This window comes from Maylandia zebra, linkage group LG3 (genome assembly GCF_041146795.1).
Source record: "Maylandia zebra isolate NMK-2024a linkage group LG3, Mzebra_GT3a, whole genome shotgun sequence".
Classification (NCBI taxonomy): domain Eukaryota; kingdom Metazoa; phylum Chordata; class Actinopteri; order Cichliformes; family Cichlidae; genus Maylandia; species Maylandia zebra.
The window spans coordinates 29,808,454-29,831,535 of record NC_135169.1 but is presented as its reverse complement, the minus strand read 5'-3'; the positions used below and the strand labels follow the sequence as shown (position 1 = coordinate 29,831,535).

The following is a 23,082-nucleotide window of genomic DNA, read 5'->3' as shown; positions in this document are numbered from 1 at the left end:
TTACTAATTTAGTGCCATGAAATTCTAGGTTTTCAGCTTTATCTATTTTAAGTAATAAGAAACAAACTAAGACGGGACTAAAAAAAAAACTCGTAGTTCTTCAGGTGATTGTTGTTGTGATTCTTGTTTGTTGAGCCAGGATGTGGACAGAAAGGCGACATGGACATCAGTGAGTGGATGAAGGCAAAAGAGAAGCTGGTACAGAATTTTGAGCAAGAACAATATCACGGGTCTAGACACCAAGTTTCATTGCAAATATATAAGAGAACTTGAGACAGAGATCTGTAGCTGTATTGAAAAAATAACACAAATTAATTCTCAGGGTCCCTAAGTATTTGAAACACAGTCTGGGGTTTGAAATCCACAACTCAGCTGCTTCACAACATGAATGTGGCGACCAATTGAACAGATTTTTTCATTGGATAAACACATTCAATGCTGGACCCATTTATCGCTTTCCGAATGCTATATTTAGCATAATACAGTACTTTTCTTTTCTACTCCCCTGGAGCATTTAAAGCGCTTTATGCAACATGCCACATTCACCCAACCACTGCTTTTTATATTTGGCATGATCAAACCACCAACCTTCCAATTAGCAGATGACCCTGCATGATGCTCTACAGTCTGAGCTACAGCCAGGCTGGCTGGACAGAAAGAAAACAATATATTTCCTTTATTCTGTTGCAGGAATCTTCACAGCACCAGTGAATGGTCTCTGCTCAGTTGCAGTAGTTCCGACTACTCTACTACTCTCACACTCACACAGCAGGTGCTATTCTTGTGAAGAATAATGTCAGTCAAATTTCAACATATGACAGCCCTTCAACAGACGGCACTGGCAGCAGCAGCAATGCAGTAGCTCTGCTGGTTGCTGTTGATTGGGTGCATGTAGAATTGTGGGGTCAATACAGCGGTGTATAATAACCTAAACAGCCACAAAACCTGTTTTTTGTTTGTTTGTTTTACTCTTTCATGGTTTATGCATTGTCTTAAAATGTTAAAGCAGCATTAGTCATCAAATCTCTTTATCTCTGTGTAAACTTCTAATGATCTGACCTAATATTACCTCAGCACTTACCTGAATATGTGCACTTATATTATTAAAGGACTCAGTTCATTGTTGTTTATTTTCAAGTAGAATTTAATGCAAATATAAATTGAGAAACTTCTTCCGAATAATAAATGCAAAACAACCTTTTTGTGTACAGTTTTTACAGTGACAGCTGTTTTCACCAGCATCCCACCACAAAGTTTGGTAAAGACAAGAGGGGAGGCAGAGAGCTCCCTCATGTGATCGTACCTTTCTATTGCATTCTGCTGTGGAACTCACACACAGTTCAGTTTAATTCATATCAAATTTAAACCTTGTGTTATATAACCAAAGAAAATCGGATGCCAAAGTGAACACTAAATATCTGACACACACACACACACACACACACTATATGAAAATAAGAAAATTCAGATAGATATTTTGACAAAAACTTTCAGAAAACTGAAAAACATATTGTTTAATTTAAATTATTAACAGTTCCAGTTCATTTCCTTTACGCGGTTCAGCTCAAAGTATCTCTCCTTAATTCATATACTTTATAATGAGATATTCTCCTCTTGTGATTATAAATAATAATGAGATTTATTACCATGTCTTATAGTCGCAAATGCATTGGCAAACACAGCAGACATGCACGGATATCATTGTTTGGCCTGGGCATCTTTCCCATGTTCTCCCATTTCTGTCTGGCAGGATCATAGCGGTGCACCACCTTAGTGTCGGTGTAGTCCTCCTGACTGTATCCACCCAGCACATAAAACCTTCCCTCCAAAACGGCACTTCCTGCTCCAACATGCGGCACTGGCAGAGATGCAAAGGCAGTCCAGCAGTTAGCCACTGGACTGTACACTTCACAAGATAGCTGATCAACAATAGTCATGGTATCATCAGTGGTTACTCCACCTGCCACGTAAAGATATTCACCCAAGATCTCCATACAGTGATGAGCTCGAGGTGAAGCCATGTTTGCCAGGTAGGTGCTTCCTGTTTCTGGATGGTACAGAAAGAGGGATGCAACACAGAGGTAATCATTATTTTCCCCTCCTGTTATGAAGATCTGTCCTTGGGTAACTTTTGCTACATGACCGCTCAGAGGCAGATCCAAGGGTGAGGTGAAACTGAAAAAGAAAAGATGAGTGATTTGTGACAGCAAACTACAATATTTTGAAAAGTTTTGAATCATTTTAAACAGCTTATTTAGGAGAAATGTAATGACATGGTAATGAACAATGAATGCTCTCCCCAACCTACCTCCAAGAATTTGTAGATGGGCAGTATCTTTCAACACTATCTATAGGATCGGTCTCACTGTGTCCGCCGATGGCATATATCTTTTCATTAAGTACAACCACTGAAAATGAGCATCTTTTTTCTTGCATTTCAGCCAGAAACTCCCAGCTGTTTTCACAAGGGTCATACCTACAGGTGGTGAAATTATGCACATATAAGAAACAGTTAAGTATATGTTATTATTGCTTTTGGAGGGTTGACAATGAACCGCTCTTACCTGTAAACATTATTAAGGGTGTCACCAATGCCATAATACTTCTTGCCTCCCAACACATACAATCGTCCTTTTAGGACAGCCACCTCATGCCCGAATCTTGCTGGCTCAGGCATCTCTCCCAGCTTTCTCCACTCCAATGCCTTTTTTACCCCTATGTGATTCCTGAGGGAATTCCCAAACCAAAGTTCTCTGCTGATGCTGCGGCTGCTCAGGTCTTCCGAAATCTGGTCACCTCCAATCAGAACGAGACTCTCTTTTGGCATATAGATGCGGAACTGATGCTGTGCACTCTCACTGGAGCAGAAATCTTCAAAGATTTCCTTATACAGCTCTGCCATGTTGGGATTACACCACATGGTCTGAGATCGCACTTCCTTGAATTCCTTGAATGTCATCAAGGGAAACTGGACAGTTTTCATAAGTTCATGAGCTAGTCTGAGCCTTATCCTGGGCTTTGCTTGGATCCAAGCTGCCACTGCTTTGAATATAACAAGTTCAGATGGAACATAAAGTGAGTTACTGTTTAGGTACATCAAGAGCTTTTTAGCTGACAGGTCCGTAAACTTTGAGGTGCATGCCACCATCTGGAAATGCCGGAGGACAAAATCATCAGCAAATTCAAGAAGCTGTGGTATTTCATAGGCCTCAGCAAAAGATACCACATCCAGACAAGTTTGAGGATTAATTTCTTGACACAGGAAATTGTAGCACAAGGAAAGTGCAGGTTGGTACTGAAGCTGGAGAGCAGTGCTGGTGATCTCAAAGATGCACTGCCAGCTCATAGGTAGAGCGCCACTGTAAGAGCAGCCAATTAGAACTTCTAATTCTGATGCCAAAAGGAAGGGAAGGGTCACAAAAGGCTGATGGGACTCCTTCATCCCTGAGGTGAACATGCCACGGAAGTAATCACTGCTTACAGCCAAGATAACTCTGTGGACTAGATGAAAGACATCAATGAGTAAATATCTCTAACATATCCAGGTCACATGCTTGTTTTATAATGTACTTCATTAAAGATGAAGCCTATAAAGGCCCAACGTATGTTTACTACACACTTTGTGCAGAATGTAAATCCAGATTTATTTGATGGTCAAATGTTCCACAATATGGAAATCTGGACCACCCAGTAGTCGCCTTGCAAAAAAACAGAAATATGAACAACCTGAAAACTTATTTGGCAGAACTACAGATGCATCTTAAGAAAATGTATATTTGATGGTAAAATTCTCAATACACATTTATCTAATATTGAATATAGTCACTTTTGCAATGAATGAAGTGATGTTAAATTTGATTGAGGACCTACTTGTGGATGAAAGAAAATGTATCACAACACAGAAATTTACTTAAGCAAATAGGTAAAAGTTAAAGTGGGCATCCAGACAGCATTAAATGGTCTACTCACCATGAAGCGATCCACCACAAGCTTCCAGAGTCACATCACATCCCACTCTGTCCATCCACAGCTGTTGGATGGACTGAAGGCTGATCGTCATTTGTTGTGCAGTACAAATACTTTCCCTTTTCTTATCCCCTCCAGTTTTTGTGGACTTCTCTTCTTCCTCAGTGCAGAGATCGAGAACCCTTGGTGCACCCAGTGTTTGAGCAGCAGCCTTTATCTTGTCCAGATTATCCTTGTTTAAGAATGGTATTTGTCCAGTGTAGGCAAACTCCACAATCGCCTCTAACCCAACATGCTCTACCTCAGGACCAAGAGAGATTGACCACGGGTGAACTCTAACACATGTGTCATCGTCTTTTCTTTCATCAGCTCTTTTGTTTCCTGCTTTGCTTCTTTTTAGATTATCACAGGTAAGTGAACTGACAGCAGCCAGCACTGGGGAGTGCACACAGAAACGCATCCCATCCTCTGTCCTCAAAGTAAGGTCGGTGAGAACGGATGAACTCCTGAATTCATTCAAGGTGAGAAAAACATGTATGGGGTAATCATCTTTGAAATATGTCTTTATGTCATCTTCATCACTAAAATCCCCATCTTCATCCACTGAAGGTTCTGTTTCCTTATCATCTGTAGAAGCTTCCTCTTCTTCTTCACGATCTTCTTTAGTGACCCAAGATTCTGTGACAGTTTCTTCTTCATCTGTCAATATTTCACCGTTGAATTCTCCATTCCACTCCAGAGTAGTCTGAGTTTCAGAGATATCTTCATTTCTGTGTTTGTTAAAATATTTATCCTCAGAAACTGTGAAATCAGAACCTTCTGTTTCTGAACCACTTTCTCCTTTGTCATCTTCAGTTTCCTCTGCATCCCTCACCTCCGGTTTTGCCTGCACTTCTTCATCTTGATTTCCTCCTGCTTCATTTTCTTCCTCATTCACATCATCTTCCTTGCTGTCAGCATCCTCACCATTCTCTTCCACCCCTTCTTCTTCTTCTTCTTCTTTATTACACACCTCTGCTTTAATCCAGCATCTTATCCTGTCCCACAATCGTCTCCTTCTCTTCTCCATCACTCTCTTCCATACATCCTACTGCTTCTCAAGGCAGGAATTAGCAACTGCCAGAGTGTCCAGTAGACCTATAATCTTCACAGCTACTTTAATCTTTCAGATTTGCACCTCAGGAATCAAAGAGACTGCAGATCACTTACTTCTTGAGCTGGACTTCGCACTGTGAAACAGCTCAGACCTTACCTCATCTGCAGACAAGAGCTGTGTTGTTCATCTCCTGCCTCTCTCTCCCCTCTTGCATGTGGCGTTGAGTGGCGTGAGAGTGCATGATTCCTCATATAACCAAATAAGCTCCTGTATACAGTGTAATATATCACTAGGTGGTGGAAATTCTAGACATCATGAGGCTTCGGGCAGACACCCAACAAAAGTCTGAAAATGGCACGGTTATGTTTTTATTTACCATATTGTCAAATATTGTCACATTTTTTTCCAATTTTGTCCTCATTTTATTCCTTATATCTGATATATCTCCAAAGGATGTGCAGTTTATTGTTGTGGTCTTAAATGAAGGACTTTGCAGTCTATTAGTGTAGGGATTGTGTTCAACAGTTCTAAAAGGCAAACTGGAAGAAGCAAAAGCAAGTAATAAACAAGGCAATGACTTGGAGGCAGCTGAATCTCTGCCCATCTGAGTCTATCAACCTCGACATCTCGGGAAGCCTTGGCAGGCTTATTCATTCTGAGGCATATGACTTGGGGATAAATTTTAAATGCCTAGAGGGTCATCAGTGAGATCACATTGCTCCTCCACATCCAAGTACAGAGGAATGTGGGTCAAGGCGCAAGAGGGAGGAGGAGGCCAAGAGGGCATAAAAACAAACAACACCTGTTGACTTGAAGGCTTTTGTGCTAACAGAGAAAGCAAACAGCTGGGTCACACTGTGTAACCTTGACTTTGAAAATAGCATTCATACATATGCTCTCTCCTTGCATTACCACATTTTTAGAAATGTAACTGGATTGGCCTGCGCCAGCTATTTGTGAATTTGTCCCGTCACAGTGCTAGGTAGTGTTTAGTTTTGACTAACCAATGAAATCCAAGAAATCTCTAAGCTGGAAACAAGTTTCTTCAAGTCAGTTGAAAACATTTGTCAAATCAGAGGCAATTAGACAGGAAGTCCCAGTTTTAGAAGATCTGTCAATATATTAGCTGCTAGAATTTTATAAAGATATTTTAAAATCTTCTTTGCCGTATTACTAAATGGTCTTCAGAGTTAAGCAGGTTCTAAACGTCTAGTTATAATTTAGTGGAGCATAAATCTCAGAAGGTAAGCAAACCTAATCACAAGTACCTTTTTATTTCCTTTTTTTAATCAGGTTGACACTGAAGAAAATACGGTGTCAAGGTTTGGGATGTAGTGGGGTATATTTTGTTTTAGGACTAATTGTATTCATGCCATTCATACAAAAGTTTAGAACCACACCTCTTTGTCTTTCATTTCAGATATTTTCAGTCCCATTGCCAAAGGTGTGCAAAATCAGGCCTCCAGTCTGTCTCTACTGCCTTTATTTATTTGTGAAAGAATGGGGCATTCTAAAGAGCCCCTTGAACTCCAATATGATACTGTGATAGGATGCTGCTGATGCAGGAAGACAGTTTATGAAATTTCTGTCCTACTACACTCAACAAAAATATAAACGCAACACCTTTGTTACTGCTCCCATTCCCCATGGGATGGACGTAGAGACCTAAAATTCATTCCAGATACACAATATAACCATCCCTCCCAAACAGTGGTCACAAATCAGTCCAAATGTGTGGTAGTGGGCACATCTGCCATATTGAGATAATCCATCCCACCTCACAGGTGTGCCACATCAGGATGCTGATCTGACATCATGAGTAGTGCACAGGTGTACCTCAGACTGCCCACAACAAAAGGCCACCCTGGAATGTGCAGTTTTGTCTCACAGCAAAATGCCACAGATGCCACAAGCAATGAGGGAGCGTGCAATTGGCATGCTGACAGCAGGAATGTCAACCAGATCTGTCGCCCGTGCATTGAATGTTCATTTCTCAACCACAAGCCGTCTCCACAGGCGTTTCAGAGAATATGGCAGCACATCCAACCGGCCTCACAACCGCAGACCTCGTGTAACCACACCAGCCCAGGACCTCCACATCCAGCAGGTTCACCTCCAAGATCGTCTGAGACCAGCCACCCAGACAGCTGCTGGAACAATTGGTTTGCACAACCAAACAATTTCTGCACAAACTGTCAGAAACCGTCTCAGGGACGCTCAACTGCATGCCTGCCGTCCTCATCGGGGTCTTGACCTGACTCCAGCTCGTCGCCGTAACAGACTTGTGTGGGCAAATGCTCACATTAGATGGCGTCTGGCACGTTGGAGAGGTGTGCGCTTCACGGATGAATCATGGTTCACATTGTTCAGGGCAGATGGCAGCTGAGAATGTCCCAGTTCTTGCATGGCCAGCATACTCACCGGACATGTCACCCATTGAGCATGTTCGGGATGTGCTTGACCGGCGTATACGACAGCGTGTACCAGTTCCCACGAATATCCAACAACCTCGCACAGCCATTGAAGTGGAGTGGACCAACATTCCACAGGCCACAATTGACAATCTGATAGACTCCATGCGACGATGTGTTGCACTGCATGAGGCAAATGGTGGTCACACCAGATACTGACCGGTTCTGGGTCCCCAGACCCCCAATAGCGCAAAAAACTGCACATTCCAGGGTGGCCTTTTGTTGTGGGCAGTCTGAGGTACACCTGTGCACTACTCATGATGTCAGATCAGCATCCTGATGTGGCACACCTGTGAGGTGGGATGGATTATCTCAATATGGCAGATGTGCCCACTACCACACATTTGGACTGATTTGTGACCACTGTTTGGGAGGGATGGTTATATTGTGTATCTGGAATGAATTTTAGGTCTCTACGTCCATCCCATGGGGAATGGGAGCAGTAACAAAGGTGTTGCGTTTATATTTTTGTTGAGTGTAAATATTCCACCATCAGCTTTAAGTGGATTATTGTAAAGTAGAAGTGTTTGGGCTCCACAGCAACTCATTCACAAGTTTAGTGTACAAAGTCACAAACACTTGGCTGACTCAGTCACTGCAGACCTCCAACCCTCCTCTGGCATTAACATCAGCATAAAAACTGTCCACGGAGAACTTCATGGCATGGGTTTCCACAACCAAGAAGCTCCTGTAGGTGTAATGTATAAGTCCATAAAGTGTACCATTTTAATCTGATAAGGAAACTGCAGCAAAAACGGCTAGGTGCATTTATTCTCATTTGAAAAAACATTTTGATTTGATCTTTGTCTGTACAGCAGTGTTGATCTCGTTCATGCTAGCTGCTGTTTTTGTCTCTGTTTTGTTTAAATGTGTTTAAGCTCAATATCACTGGTTGAAGATCTTTTATCTTTAAAATCAAAACCCTGCTTCATACATCCTCTAAGATCAATGGATGTTTTGTTCACACTGTGGGTTCCTAATAAAAATCTACTGACATGCTTTGAAGTTTCGGGACTGTGAGTAGGTGTTTTGGAAATGAAACTGGTGGGCAACAGATCGCTTAAAAAAAAACACTCCTACCTGAGGACACGGTGACTTTGGCTTCACATGTGAGGCATCACACGAACACATGCCTACTGTGCATTCACACGCAGAAGGATTTAAACAAGCAGGCAAGTGATTAAGGCCCCTTTTCAACTGCACTCAAAAGAGCACTTGAGTGCTTAAACATTTCTTCACACTGAATGTGTGCTTGTAAGCATTCAACTGTCTGTAAGATGTTTTTTTAATGCTTTAATACACCCTAAAAACGTCGCCATTCAGGAACAACCTGTACAGATATTTGCCATTGTATATACATTCACGGCAGATACGGATACACTTCTGTACCTACATTATTACCTACAGTTTAGCTTTGGGCAGCTGCTCACAATCTTACTTATGAAAAGTCTGTTTCCTCTGCAGCAGTTCTGATTGTTACCATGGCAATGCAAGCAGTGAGAGGAGGAGGAGGAGTGAAGAGCGCTAACCTCGTTATTGGACCCCCCCTCCCCCCTTCAGGCCCTTTTGTCAAGAGCAGCTACACTGCTGGGACATGAGGGTTGCATTCTTCTTTTTCGGCTCAACAGAGTGAGAGGCACAAGTAGTTCAAGCACCGAGCACTGTCATCTTTTGTCAGAGTGCCTATTCTGTAACTCTGCATGGTCTAAAAAAAAAAAAAATCAGAAACAATAACTCAACATTTTGCAAAAATGTCATGTGACTGACCTGCAACTTGTACAGCTCTCTCTCTCATTTAGTGTCACCTGGGATGAGCTCCAGGATCACCATGGATGGGTGGGAAAATATACATATTTGCATTGATAAGATCCTGCAAGATAAGATCAATGCAAGTGTAATCTAGATCACAGAGTGGGACAGAAATGAGTGAAGTGAAATATATATATATAAAAAAAGTTAAAGTCATAGCGGTTGACCTAAAGTGTTGCTGAGGCTTTTGGAGGTTTACAGATAATCCTATGTGTAACCACCTAAAACTGAATTTTGGACATGAAAATGCAGAAAGTGTGGGCAAAATTGTTGGTACCAGAAGATCAGTGTAGTCAGTTTGTAGTCAGAGCTTTACTCAACAATCCAGTTTAAACCAGCTTTGGTTCCTTCAAAATGCAGTTTCCAAACCATTTGCTATAGTCTAAAAATGGAAATGTAAGGCAGTCTCGAAAAGGGAGATTTTAGACTATTATTGACTTATTTTATTAACTTAACTGCAATGATAAGCAATGGCAGGCACAAAGTCCAGAACTGGAAAACCCTTATCTACTATCTGGATATCCTGACTACACCGGACACAGTAAAATAAAGAAACCGCTGATGTTCCCAGAGGCTAAGGACCCCATTATACCCACCATGTCCTGCCTGGCAAACAGAACTGTACCACAAAGTTGACGTTAAACTGATATCGACTTTGTCAGTGTTGTCATTAGCTGCCGTTTTCGCTAACTCGTGCACCTCTTGATTTTTGTAACCTGGTGTGTTATTATATTTCCTGCCACCCGGTTAAAGACAGCATGATATGATGTCCCTGTGTTCGTGTTGTTGTTGGTCCAGGTTCAACACTGCAAGTGACCAGTGACATAGCTGTGATGTCATAGTTTTGCAATGTGGAAACACCATCACAACACACACCAAACCCTAACCCTGACTGCCATCCTATTTTTTCTTGAGAGTCCATCGACAGGCTTTTTCCACGATGCAAAACTATGACATCATAACAATGCAATTGGTCACTTGCCATGTTGAACCTGGACCAGCATTTACTACAATAATCCAAAAACAACGCCCAATACGGGGATATGAGATACAATTGTGTTGGTTTTTACTATTTTACATTTGAAGATGTATGAGTGCTAATGGTAGTAGCTATAACGAAGACATAAGTCAGCAGTTTAGCCTCATTTCTGCAACCTGCTTGGTTTTAAAGTGGTAGTGGAGAAAAAAAGAAAGAAAGAAAGGCTTTTGTTGTCAAAATACAATCTAGTTTTATTGAATTTCTGGGCCCCATGAAACAGAGATAAACACATATAGAAATAAGATGTAAGACTACAACATGACAACAAACTAGGAGAGAAAAATCTCTAAAACTAACCAGTTAACACAGTGCAACCTGATATTAACCTAAAATGATCATTTTTCTACAGGCAAGCAAGCATCAGTAGTGTGACGTGTGGAAGAAGAAAAAACAACCCTAACTTCAAAACACATACAAAACAACATAAAATGAAATGTACAGTACAAACATAGCCAAAAGATGGCGTTTTCTAGATATTCCAGCTTGAAATAAACAGCATGACTGATTGTCAAGCTTAGTCCTCTTAAATCATAATTTACATAAGCATTCTTAAATATGAATGTAAGACTGTGAAATAGTGTCCAAACTCCTGTAACACACTGCCACCAAAGCTCGTTTTATTTTGAGGTCTGCGGCGCGTAAATTAATACATGTAATTTATTCGTTATAACAGATGTGCTGTAGATCATACACGATGGGAGCTGTATCAGATCTCTCCTGGTAATGCTTTTTAAATTGGGTCACGCTCTACTTTGGAACCATCGAGTCCCTGCATTCACAAACTGTACTCCTCAGAGGAAGAAAAGGGGACGGGGGGCCACGAAGGTGTCGACAGTGCCAAGGACATAGGAGACGTACTCGAACAGCAGTTAAGATGCCGCGGTACAAACAGAGGGATTGCATAGTTCGGCAGCATTGTCTTTCGCAGGTTTTCCTACCGAGCCTCCTAGTTTCCTTTTTAAAAGTACCTGCACAGCCATAAAACCTTGCCCCCCCCCCCCCCCCCTCTGTGTCACTCCAGTGGCTTGTTAGAATAAGGAGCGAGATGAGAGGTCTATTTTTACAAACGAGGGGGTGAGGAAAAGTGAGACGGAAGGTGAGATTTTATGAGACAGAGGCAGGAGCTGAGTTTGTGTTGTGTTCACTGTGAGCACATTCTCGATCAAAATGCGCCACGTTATGAAAGTTTCTCAGTGCCTTTTTGGTTTCGAGGGACGACCTTCGCTTAAAGTCAAGATATTTAAAGAAAGGAGGAAAAGAAACATTGAACACAAATTCAGTATTGCTAATCTATTATTATCTTCAAGTCTTTCTACTCGTTTATAAAGAAATTACGCTATCCACTACATTATATGAGTCGGTAGAACTTTCTGTAATTTCTGGAATGAAACTAATATCCTGAAGCAGGCATGGCAGGGGTCAAGCACTGGCCCACGGAAGGAGGAAAGACACGATAAAAACAATGAGAGAAACAGAGAGAGGTAATGACAGGAGGAGGATAAGAGGAAGAGAGAAGGACGACGGCCACAGAGACGTCAGTTTGGAGCCTCGGGTCACCTCATCAGGACTCTTCTGCTTCTCCACGTTTGGCCTGCAAATGATCAGTGGCCTGACCTGTGATATGCTCTCCTGAAAGGCAGACGCAGGAGAGAACTGAGATAGACCTCAATTTCTCTGTTTGTACTTCATTTTTAGACCCTAAATGAGCAGAGTAACTAATTAAAGCAACAGGGAAGTAATAGTATGAACCTGGAAAATTCTGTGCATTCAGTGAGTCAGAAAGTATTTGGATAATGACACTTTTCAGGGGGCAATGTTCTCTCTCTGTACACCACATAGTAGATTTAAAATCAAACAATCAATATTCAAGACTTTCAACTTTAATTCAAGGGGTTTAACAAAAGTACTGTATTAGCTACTTTACCATTTCTATAAAGATTAAGCCATATTCAAAGCAGTGTTGCCAACTTAGCGACTTTGTCACTATATTTAGCGAGTTTTCAGACCCCTTAGCGACTTTTTTTCTAAAGAAAGTCGCTAAAAAAAGACGTGAAAGCGCGTATCGCTTTTACTCTCAACAAGCAGCAGGTGCTGTAACGCAGTCAGTTCTTCTTTTACTCTTTTACTCTTATGCTGTTTTGTGGATCACAAGGTTTAAAACTACTTATAAACACACACATAAAGTAACTCCACCAGAGCGCCTATTTCGGGTCACTTTTACCGGTCCAAGCCCGGGTAAAGGAGCAGGGTTGGAATTGTGACATTAAAAAAAACAATAATTGCTAAAATAAATTTAATTTGTAGTTATAAATAAACTCTAAATGCATTTAGGACGTTTTTTACTCACTTTATGTCACTTCCACGATGTTATTTCTCTCTCCAACAACATCAATTATGCAAATTAGGCGATGACGTCATTTAGCGACTTTTAGGACAACCAATAGCGATTTTCCTTACTGAGGAATTGGCAACACTGATTCAAAGGCTCAAGTATAATTGGACAACTGACTGACAAGCAGCTCGTTATTTCATGACAAATAAAGCAAACATAATATCTGAGTTTTTGTGAATTTCAAATATGAATGAATAATTGATACCAATAGCAGAAGGCCTGAAGGACCACAGAAGATGACTAAAAGTGCAAGATGGCAGGATTATTTCAATGGTTAAGAGAAAAAACATCACAACATCGAGAACGTCGAGAACACTCTCAAGCAGGTAGGTGTATCATTGGGTCTCCAATCAAAAGATGCTTTTGTTAATGGAAACAGATGTTTACAATGAGGTGCAAACCACTGGTTACAGGCTCAAGACTCAGAAAACATGTGAAAGAGCCAAGTGTACATATGTTTGGACAGAACAATCAAGACTGACTTTTATCACAATGATGGACGAGAAGGGGAAAAGTTAGTATGTCAAGCACGGTGGAGGCAGTGTTATGACATGGATACACTGTCCATGTCGTGTTTATTGATGATGTGACTGCTGATAGAAGAGGACAACGAATTCTGAAGTGCAGAGGGGGTTATACTCTCTGCTCAGATTCAACCGAATGCTGCAAGCTTGATTGGATGATACAAAGCAGGCTGCAAAAGTTTTTCATGGCAAAGAAATAGAATTTTCTACAGTGACCTGATGTCAACCGAGTGAAACACTCTTTTGGAGTATTCAACTAAATGCATAAAATTAATGGATTTTTGAATAAAAACCTCTTGAATTAAAGCTGAAGGTCTGCACCACAATCACATCTTGATTGCTTGATTTTGATTTGTTTTTTTTTATTTCTTCTTACCTCGAGTATGGTTCTGCTGTGTGCTCTGTCAGGACTAAGCCTCAGATTCCATCGATGGGATCTATGGCTTCGCCCGCCATCATCCTCGCTCTCTGTGGTGTCTTGTCGCGCTACTCGAGGACGTTTCCGTCTCCGTGAGCTGATTCGCTGGAGAGAGCCAGGCTCCTGGAGTCTGAACAAATTGAGTCAAAGGCACAAGGTCAGATACAGTAAGGCACAGCGCAGCACACTGTGTGAATATGAACGCGTCGGTGACCTGCAGTCTGTATCCTCTATATCCGCATCTGCGTCACTCTCCCCCTGAGGGTCAGATAACACACACTCCTCCTGCAATGGAGCGAAAAAGACAAGAAAAAATATATAATAACCAACAGAAACACAGAGGAATGTGTTAGCAGCCATTAAGCTGGGATAAAATATGACAAATACAAAAGTGTTTTCAATTTTTTGAGTTTTTAAAAAGAAAGAAACACATAAATCCCAGTGACTCATCACAGACCAACACAGTTTGTGAAACCAAATACCACTTGATGATGGCATTTGTCTGTGTGAGTGTGCTAATGCGTCACTTTTTATATTACCACCATTGTTATTAAGCATGAATCAGCTCACACCTCTATCCATAACGTAATGAAGTCAGAGAGTATTTATATCCCAACAGTACCAGTCTTTTTACCTCTTTCTGTCACAGACAGACAGACAGACAGACAGACAGACAGACAGACAGACAGATAGATAGATAGATAGATAGATAGATAGATAGATAGATAGATAGATAGATAGATAGATAGATAGATAGATGTACTGTACTGTACTGAAAATACAAGTTTAGCATTTAAATAAAAAACAAAAAACAATGAGCTATTAACATAATGTGCTGTGTGTTTTTATCTCTGGCCAAAAAATGCAGTTCCTGTAATGGCCACTTGAGGCTGAATCCAAAAGCAAGTCACCACAGCGCCCTATGTTAAAATGGCTAATGTTGCAACACAACTATAAATTGTTACAGCCTGCTACCAAAAAAAAATCTCCCTTTTCAACACTGCCTTACATTTCCATTTTTTAATATAACTCATAGGTTTAAATTATAGCAAGGCTTACAGTTTCCATTGACTGAGGGTGTGGCCTCAAATGAGCAGGTGGGTGCAGACACAACTATAGCAGCTAGCTGCATGACAGAGATATAGCGATATTTTGTGATTTTTTTTAAGAATACCAAATATTGATAACTTTTTTAAATATAAACAGCATAGACAAACTAACGTTTTTAGCATTAAAAAAATCACTTTCGTGGGGCCCCACTTTGCGTGGGGTTTCGTGGCGTCAACACAGTTAGCTTGTTCACTCATTAGCACCATGCAGCCCCACACACAAGGTGATCCACGATAACTCCCTAACAGAGATTTGCAGCGTTAATGTGGTTATGGTGTTAATGTAATTTTAACGAGATTAACGCTGACAGCACAGCATGTTAGAACAGCTGCACTCTGCTAAACAAGCTACCTAGTTCAGGCTAGTTTTAAGTTCAGGCTACAGTAAACAGATAAAGGCATTTTATTAAATGATTTCATTATATTTGACTTGTTTGGTAAATTGCTCATGTTTCCCCTTATCTTGGATATTGTTTCATGTAAGGGTAGCTAGCATTATCACCATCAATTCAGGAAAATTGTATCACAAATCAAATCACCTACCTCACTGATTAAAATATTTGCGGTGCTTATTTCCATTTTGATACGTATTAGCCAATTATAGCCAGTTTTGTTGTGCAAAAATCTGGAGTCCCTCCTAATTTAAATTTTTTGCTTTAAAGAGCCAGAATTTTTATTTTATTTTTTAAAGTGGTCTTGAGCAACAGTACTCCAGCCTTTCTGGAGCTCTTCCACAGTTTTTCTTTGGTTTTTCCCCTCTTTCTGTCAGTCCAGTGGCTGACAATTTGGTATTCGCAGCCTGTCACAAAACACAAAACTTGTACTCATTTGTGAAATCTGTGCAAGATGGAGGAAATAAACTATTTGTACACCAAAAAGGGTATTCCCAAAGAGCTATTACCCAAAAACCTGGCATAACACTGGATGTCCTTTAAAAAAAATCTGTGGAAGCTAGACAAGTAGAGGACAGAAGAAGTGTCAGGCCTAAAAATCTAACCAGAGCAAGAGCCAAACTGAAAAACAATAGCAACAGGTCCTCTGGAGTGAGGAATCCAATTTTTGTTTGTTTGTTTTTGAGGAAGGCAGGAGAGAGGAACATAAGTTTTTTTGTTTGTTTTGTTTTTTAACATTTTATTGCTATGTCTGGTTTTATTACTATGTGCATATTAGTATTGTACAGCACTTTGGTCTACCAGGTGTGTTTTTAAAGTGCTATATAAATAAATGATGATGATGATGATGATGATAAGTGAGCGTGTATGAAGCACGGTGAAGGCTCCATCATGGCTTGGTGTTGCATTTCAGCCAATGGTGTTGGAGATTTTGATCTAGGACAAAGAAGAACTTTGAATGTCCTTCAAGAAGCCTGGAGAACTATTCAAAAATTAATTAAAGAAAGATTGTCTAAGAGATTTCAAGCTGCGTTGAAAAATAAAGGTCGTACCAAATATTGACTTTCAAGCTCTGTTTTTGATTTATATGCTGTATTTAGAATAGAATAGAATAGCCTTTATTGTCATTGTACAGAGTACAACGAAATTGGAGTGCCACTCCCTTGGTGCAAGTTTCAATAATAAATATAAATGTAAAATATAAAAAGTACAAAAAAACAATCGTAAGTACTCAAATAATAGTATGTACAATATATACAGGATAGCAGCATTAATATAATGACAGTATGAATAGCAGCATAATATAATGACAGTGACGGTATGGAATAGGTTCAATTGTTTTTGTGCTTATTTACTACGGTGATAGCTCTGGGAAAGAAGCTATCCCTGAATCTGTTTGTCCTGGTTTTATGTGACCTGTACCGTCGGCCTGACGGTAATAGTTCAAACAGTTGGTTGCTGGGGTGAGAGTGGTCCTTGATGGTATTGCCAGCTCTGCTGAGGTACCGAGAGTTTGCAGTGACCTCCAGGCTGGGCAGAGAGCAGCCAGTGATCTTCTGGGCTGTGTTGATGACCCTCTGCAGTACTTTCCTGTCCGCAGCTGAGCACCCTGCATACCATGTTGTTATGCCGTACGTTAGGATGCTCTCTATGGTGGCTCTGTAAAATGTCACCAGCAGCCTCTCCTCCAGGTTGTTCCTCCTGAGCACTCTCAGAAAGTGGAGACGCTGCTGGGCCTTTTTAACCACCGCCGTGGTATTTGCAGTCCAGGAGAGGTCATCAGAGATGTGCACGCCCAGAAACCTCATGGAGTGTACCCTCTCCACACAGTTCCCGTGGATGTAGAGTGGGGCCGGGTCTGCTCTAACCTTCCTGAAGTCCAAGATAAGTTCTTTAGTTTTCGTGGTGTTCAGTTGGAGGTTGTTAACTGAACACCACTCAGTCAGTCTGTTGACCTCATCTCTGTAGTCCGACTCATCCCCCCTTGAGATGAGTCCAACCACTGTGGTGTCATCCGCGAACTAAATTTATTTACCTGTAAGTTTGTGCATGTTAAGATAAGATAAGATAAGATAAGATAAGATAGAAATAGATAATTCTATTCTAATAGAATAGGATAAAATAAAATACTATATACAGCAGAATAAAATATACAATAGGATAAAAATAGAACACAAATTCTATATACAACTGAGTAAAAATACAACTTTGTCAGAAAAGTTTCAGTATTTGCCTCAAAATATGACAAAATATAGAGATGTCAGGGCTGGCTCAAGACTTTTGCACAGTGCTGTATATCTGTTAGCAATAAATGGTCCAACCCTAGTTTTAAGAGACTGAAAATCCTTTTTGAAAATGTCTATCTGTGGCATGAGCATCAATCATCTGGCCTAAGTGAACCCTGGTATTACTCATGTACTGCTCACAAGCTGGAATCTTAAAAGCCTATAAAAATGCCAGCTGCCTGCCAGGAAATCAACACAAATATCAAAAAGTCTTATAACGTGTTACATATCTGGACTCCACACACAGCGCTCTGCAACAGCATTAAGTAGCTGCACACAGAGCACTGTCATAAAGACACGCACACATATGCTACACATTACCTCTGTGCCGTATCCCTCAGAGTACCTGGTTACCATCACTTTGTTTTTTCCACAGCGTTCACACAGCCGCGTGTCCTGAGAACAGAAAGCAGGAAGAGAGACAGACCTACTGATTAGATTCACACCTTGAAAAAAAAAACAAAAAACGAAAAGCTAACACGTGATTCGTCGATATCTCTGAACAGGTACTTTAAAATAAAACAGGGCAGCGACAAAGATGCAGAGAGGTCGTCGGGCAGCATTTAGAGCCTGATTACAGATGAAGAAACACTCTCAGATCTGAGTGGGTTGAGCGACAGCCACAGACACTTAAGTGGAAAACCTGAGCACTCACCAGCGTAGGCGTGTGTGCTTCTGAATAAAGTGTACAGGGACCGGCCTCGCACAGACACGCTACATCTACCTCTCTGCAGCTCACCCCCATCTAAGACAGAGAGACAAAGACAGGGAGGATAAACAACTGTGATCTGCTGACTTGATGAAGCTTCTGGTCCCTTTTATCCTTAGACAGCAGCATAATGACAGAGATAAAGGGAAGGAGTAAGAAGCTTGTACAAACTTACATAAGGTCCAGCAATATCACTGTCACATGACCTGGGATGAGCCTGGCTGTTGGATATCATTGGCAAAAGTTTTCATATCTCTGTCAATGGCTCAGAGAAGAGATTTTTGGCTTTTGACATTATCTGCCTACTACTTAAAAATGCTTGACTGCCAAGTGCTGAACACTAGAGTTATTAAAAGGAAAAAAATAACACAATTAAGTCAAAAAGTTGAGCTATTACGTGTTCAGCAACTGGATCTGTGGGTTCCTTCGGTTACATTTTGTGTCAACTGCAGCCTACTTTAGAGCCACATGCAGATCTAAGAGGTACGCCGGTAGCAGGTATAAATAAACAGCCTCACCTCACAGTCATTGTCGGACGTCTCTCCGAAGGTAAAGAGGCCGTGGGAGTCGGATTCCCTCCGCAACATGACCTCTGACCTGGCTCACGCACTCACATAGATTTGCTGAGACGCACAAACAGCACACAGCCAGGTTCAAAGTTTGTCATCACTTAACCGTGAACACCTTATACTCGGTGTCTTCTTCTGATGCTGATACTTAGCAATGTGCTGAAAACAACAGAGTGACTAAAAGTAGTTACCCTATTCCTGATTTCTTAGGGTTTGTTTTTTGCATATTTGTCACACTTACATGTTTCAGAGCATCAAACTAATTCTAATATTAGACAAAGAGAACCAGAATAAATACAAAATGTATCCGTTGCAACAAGTCGTCCTGAAGCAGCAAAGCAGCCCTGACCATCACACGACCACCACCATGTCTGACTGTTGGTATAATGTTGTTTCATGAATTGCTGTGTTAGTTTTTTGCAGATGTAATGGGACTCAAACTTTCTAAAAAGTTCAGCTTCTGTCTCATCAGTCCACAGAATATTTTCTCGGAACTCTTGAGGATCACCAAAATATTTTTGGTAAATGTGAGACCTGCCTTTGTGTTCTTTTTGCTCTGCAGTGGTTTTCTCCTTGACCTCTCCCATGCAGTCTGATTTTTACCCATTCTCTTTCTTATTGTTGAATCATGAACTCTGACCTTAACTGAAGCAGGTGAGGCCTGCGGTTCTTTAATGTTGTTCTGCGGTCTTTTGTGACTTCCTGGTTGAGTCGTCCGGGTGATCTTGGAGTAATTTTGGTAAGCCACTCCTGGGAAGGTTCACCAGTGTTCCACTGTTCTCGAGTCCCAAAACCTTAAAAATGGCTTTGTAACTGTTTCCAGACTAACAGATGTCAATGACTTTGTTTATCAGCTGTTTCTTTAGATCAGGACATGATGTGTTGCTTTTTGAGATCTGAGCCTGCTTCATTTTGTCAGACATCTTCTATTGAAGTGATTTCTTGATTCGCCAGGTCTGGCAGTAGCTAATGAACCTGAACATGATTTAACAAAGCGGGGCAATTAGTTTTGCACACAGGGGTTGGATAGCTTTATTTTTACTTTTATAAATAAAGTCATCATTTAAAAAACTCATTTTTTTTATTTTAATCAGTTATCGCTGTGTAATGTTAAAATGTGTTTGATGATCTAAAAGAAGTAAGCATGACAAATAAGGGGAAAAAATCAGAAAGAGAGTACATGCATTTTCACAGCACTGCAGATATTATAAAAGTATGAGCAACATCAGTAGCAACATTAGACATTTATATATTTTCCAGCTAAAAATACAAGCACAAATCACTTAAATGTTCTTCTGTTTTTAGCATGTATTTGTTCAATGAGGACCTGTAATTAAATGACTTTTTTTCTTTAAAACAGTAATAAATCAGTCATAGCTGGGTCAACTAACAGCCTGGAAAACCGTGAAGTGTTGTGCTTTGAGTGAATCAGTGAGGGGATAAATGCGTTATTTGGCTACAAACTTGGTGTTACAGGGGTGTGCAAATATGACGCGGTCTTTACTACGCAAACCGCGAGCTTGTGCTATCAGAGATGTGTCATCACGGCACCTCACTGTAAAATCCGTTCAGCAGTGTCCGCACTCCCATTACGTAATAGCACAGCAATCAACGTTAGGGAGCCGGGGAACTTTTCCCATAAAGATACGGGGAAACACGCCGTCTGCGTTTAAAGGTTTTAATTTTTTAACAAACAAGAATTCAAACATCAGCTACAATTTTCAATTAAAAACATTACGAAATAAACTAAATGAATTACAAGTAAAAAGCAGTAATTTAGAAAAGAACTGAGTGACCCGTCTCACCTCAAACGCATCCTGTCCAAAATCGCGGAATAAAGCCATGGACGGTGGTCGTAGTTGTGGTCGTAGTTGTGTAGTATTTAGAGGATGAGCAGCAGGACGCGGCGGTGTTTGTCATTGTGGCGCGGGGAAGCCATGAGCTCGCGCTGCTTGTGAGTATTTGACATTGTAGCAAATCCTCCGTGTGATGTCAGCGCCAGCGATGACGGGCAGCTACGGTCCGGGAAGCGCGTGCTCACTGGGAAACCGAATGTTCGGGAGCGCGGAGAAGCAACGGCACATAACAGGGATTTCCGTCCGGTGTTTTCAAAATAAATGCCTTTGAAGCTAACCATTGCGTGCCTTTTTTGTACCACTCATACATTTGAAAATGATGAATCTGTGGACGGAATACTAAAAAACAGGTGTGAACGTTTCCTGAGACAAAACGTAAATCCAGTTGTTGAAAAAAAATGGTTTCAAAATATTACAAAGTATAACTTGAGAACCCCCCTGAAAATTGAATTTTTAGTAAAAACTAAATTACACTTAAAATATAAATAACAAGATAGGTATTATTGGATTTTTCAAAAAATCTGATGACGTTTCACAAATAGTTTTTACTATCCATAAGTCACAAATTCTTTTTTCGATGTCTTAAAATTTCAATTAACTCGAACCTGTGAGAAAGAGTGGCCTACATGAGAACTTAGTCCACTCTTAAACACTAGAAAGAAAGAAAGAAAGAAAGAAACAAACAAACAAACAAACAAACAAACAAACAAACAAACAAAAGTGGGATTTATTTTTAAGGCTACAGTGTTTATTCATACTATTTGTATTTATCTGTGGTAGTTTTATTTGTACATATTAACCGGTATCTATGTATGGACAGCAGAGAAAGAATTTCATTGCACAGAGAAATGCTTTTCTTTGTACACATGACAATAAACACTTTGAATCTTGAATCTCCTAACGGTTCCACAGACATGATTCTGGGCACTGCTCTGCTATGGGTACTCTGTCCTCACTCAGGGACCTTAACTGTCCAGTCACATTCTTTCCTCCAATAAAACACCCATTTCTTGTGAGTTAGTATATGAGCTCATGTTATATATATCCAATAATTCAGTGCTCTTAAAACATGACCTGATTCAAATGAAGGTTTTTTATATTGCACTTTTCTACAGTACTGGAGCACTCAATGCACTGTATACAACATGCCTCATTCACCCATCATACAAGCACTTTTTTGTATGCCTAAGTGCTTTCCATCTAACAATCATACTCCTCAATACACACTACTCAACTCAGGGTTCAGTATCTTGCCCAAGGATATTTGGCATGTGGACTGGAGCAGCCTGAACCATCAGTCTTCCAGCTAGCAGATGACCTGCTCTACCTGCAGCATCATATGATAACAAGGTGATCATTTTGAAACAGGTGTTTTGATGCCAGAAAGAAGTAGAAAGGACCACGGTGGTTAAATAAAATAATAATTATAAGCTCACGGTCTTAAATCTGGATTTTTGGTCAAATTGCACATTTCTGTTTTTGAAACAAGGACATGTCCACAGGTATGCAGACATGTGAATATGGATGCAATTTTGTGTGTGTATGTTGATGCTTTTATCTACATGTAAGAACCATTTCACACCACTGAAAACTGAGCTTTTGATAAAAACACCTTCCAGAATTTAGATTTTTAACTCCTCCATTTACAGGTGAGCAAGGAAAGGGGCAAAAGTGTGCACCTGTGTCTCCTTTCCTGATGTCAGATGGTGCTCTGTGTTACTATTTATAGGATTTTCATTGGCCGACATCTCTACACAATGAGCTGTTGTCACATGCTACTCTGCCATGCCCTTGACAGCACATGAGGTTGTTTTCTGACATTTTCATGTGGATGGGAGATATTTAAAAAACAAACAAACAAAAAAAAAACAACAGAAAAAAAAATACAGAAAAATCTTTGTTTTAAAAAATACTTGTTTGTCCGTACAGCAGTCCCTCGCTATAACATGGTTCACTTTTCACGGCCTCGCTGTTTCGCAGATTTTTTTTGCATGCTTTTTTTTTAAAGCGCATTGTGTTCTGCGTCCTGATTGGCTGCACACCATTGTCAGTCAATCTCGTGCCGTGTCTCCCGTACTGTACAGAATGCTTTCAACTTGTCAAATTTACATAAATCTTCGATCTCTAGCAGTGTGATTCTGAAGTGCTGTACTGTACGTTTTATCCCCAACAAACACAAGAATGTTGACGAAACGTTTTGCACGGTCAAAGGCATCTATGGTAGCATCCAAAAGGCAGAGGACAATGCTAACCATAGCACAGGCAGTTGGACTTCTGGACATGCTAAAGGAAGGTAGAAGTTACCGTATTTTTCAGACTGTAAGGCACGCCGGATTATAAGGTGCATTAAGTAAAACAAAACAGTCAGAAAAGTCAAACTTTACTCAAGTCATTCTTCTTGCTTTCTCCACTTCCATACGACTGATTCATTAGTGTTGAATTCTCTC

The 23,082-nt window shown here is 40.5% G+C and overlaps 2 protein-coding genes across 3 annotated transcripts; both read right to left on the bottom strand.

Annotated features, from left to right (window-relative positions):
• Positions 1–1,117: 1,117 nt before the first annotated feature.
• Positions 1,118–5,239, bottom strand: LOC101477686 (kelch-like protein 33). 2 transcript variants are annotated; one of them, XM_004563493.3, is made up of 5 exons: positions 3,970–5,239; positions 2,565–3,501; positions 2,309–2,476; positions 1,982–2,175; positions 1,118–1,858 (listed from the first exon to the last, which is right to left on the bottom strand). In XM_004563493.3, exons 1-5 carry the CDS (start codon positions 5,033–5,035, stop codon positions 1,653–1,655), a joined length of 2,571 nt encoding a protein of 856 aa, XP_004563550.2. In that variant the 5' UTR covers positions 5,036–5,239; the 3' UTR covers positions 1,118–1,652. The 2 variants fall into 2 exon arrangements, with proteins under 2 accessions (XP_004563550.2, XP_004563549.2); XM_004563492.3 differs by having other exon boundaries at positions 1,118–2,175.
• Positions 5,240–10,533: 5,294 nt separating this feature from the next.
• si:ch211-63p21.1 (uncharacterized) lies at positions 10,534–20,830 on the bottom strand. The gene is made up of 7 exons (XM_004563571.3): positions 20,585–20,830; positions 18,729–18,833; positions 18,157–18,246; positions 17,823–17,897; positions 13,930–14,000; positions 13,674–13,845; positions 10,534–12,010 (listed from the first exon to the last, which is right to left on the bottom strand). Exons 2-7 carry the CDS (start codon positions 18,795–18,797, stop codon positions 11,801–11,803), a joined length of 687 nt encoding a protein of 228 aa, XP_004563628.1. The 5' UTR covers positions 18,798–18,833; positions 20,585–20,830; the 3' UTR covers positions 10,534–11,800.
• Positions 20,831–23,082: the final 2,252 nt, after the last annotated feature.

Bases quoted from the DNA above. Each gene is read 5' to 3' on its own strand.
- si:ch211-63p21.1 (XM_004563571.3), bottom strand. From the start codon at position 18,797: ATGTTGCGGAGGGAATCCGACTCCCACGGCCTCTTTACCTTCGGAGAG. The intron at 18,247-18,728 runs GTGAGGCTGTTT...TCTCTGTCTTAG, and splicing joins CGTCCGACAATGACTGTGAG to ATGGGGGTGAGCTGCAGAGA. The intron at 14,001-17,822 runs GTAATGTGTAGC...GCTCCATTGCAG, and splicing joins CTGAGGGATACGGCACAGAG to GAGGAGTGTGTGTTATCTGA.
- LOC101477686 (XM_004563492.3), bottom strand. From the start codon at position 5,035: ATGGAGAAGAGAAGGAGACGATTGTGGGACAGGATAAGATGCTGGATT. The intron at 3,502-3,969 runs GTGAGTAGACCA...TCTTTCATCTAG, and splicing joins TTGTGGTGGATCGCTTCATG to TCCACAGAGTTATCTTGGCT. The intron at 2,176-2,308 runs GTAGGTTGGGGA...TTTCTTTTTCAG, and splicing joins CCATCTACAAATTCTTGGAG to TTTCACCTCACCCTTGGATC.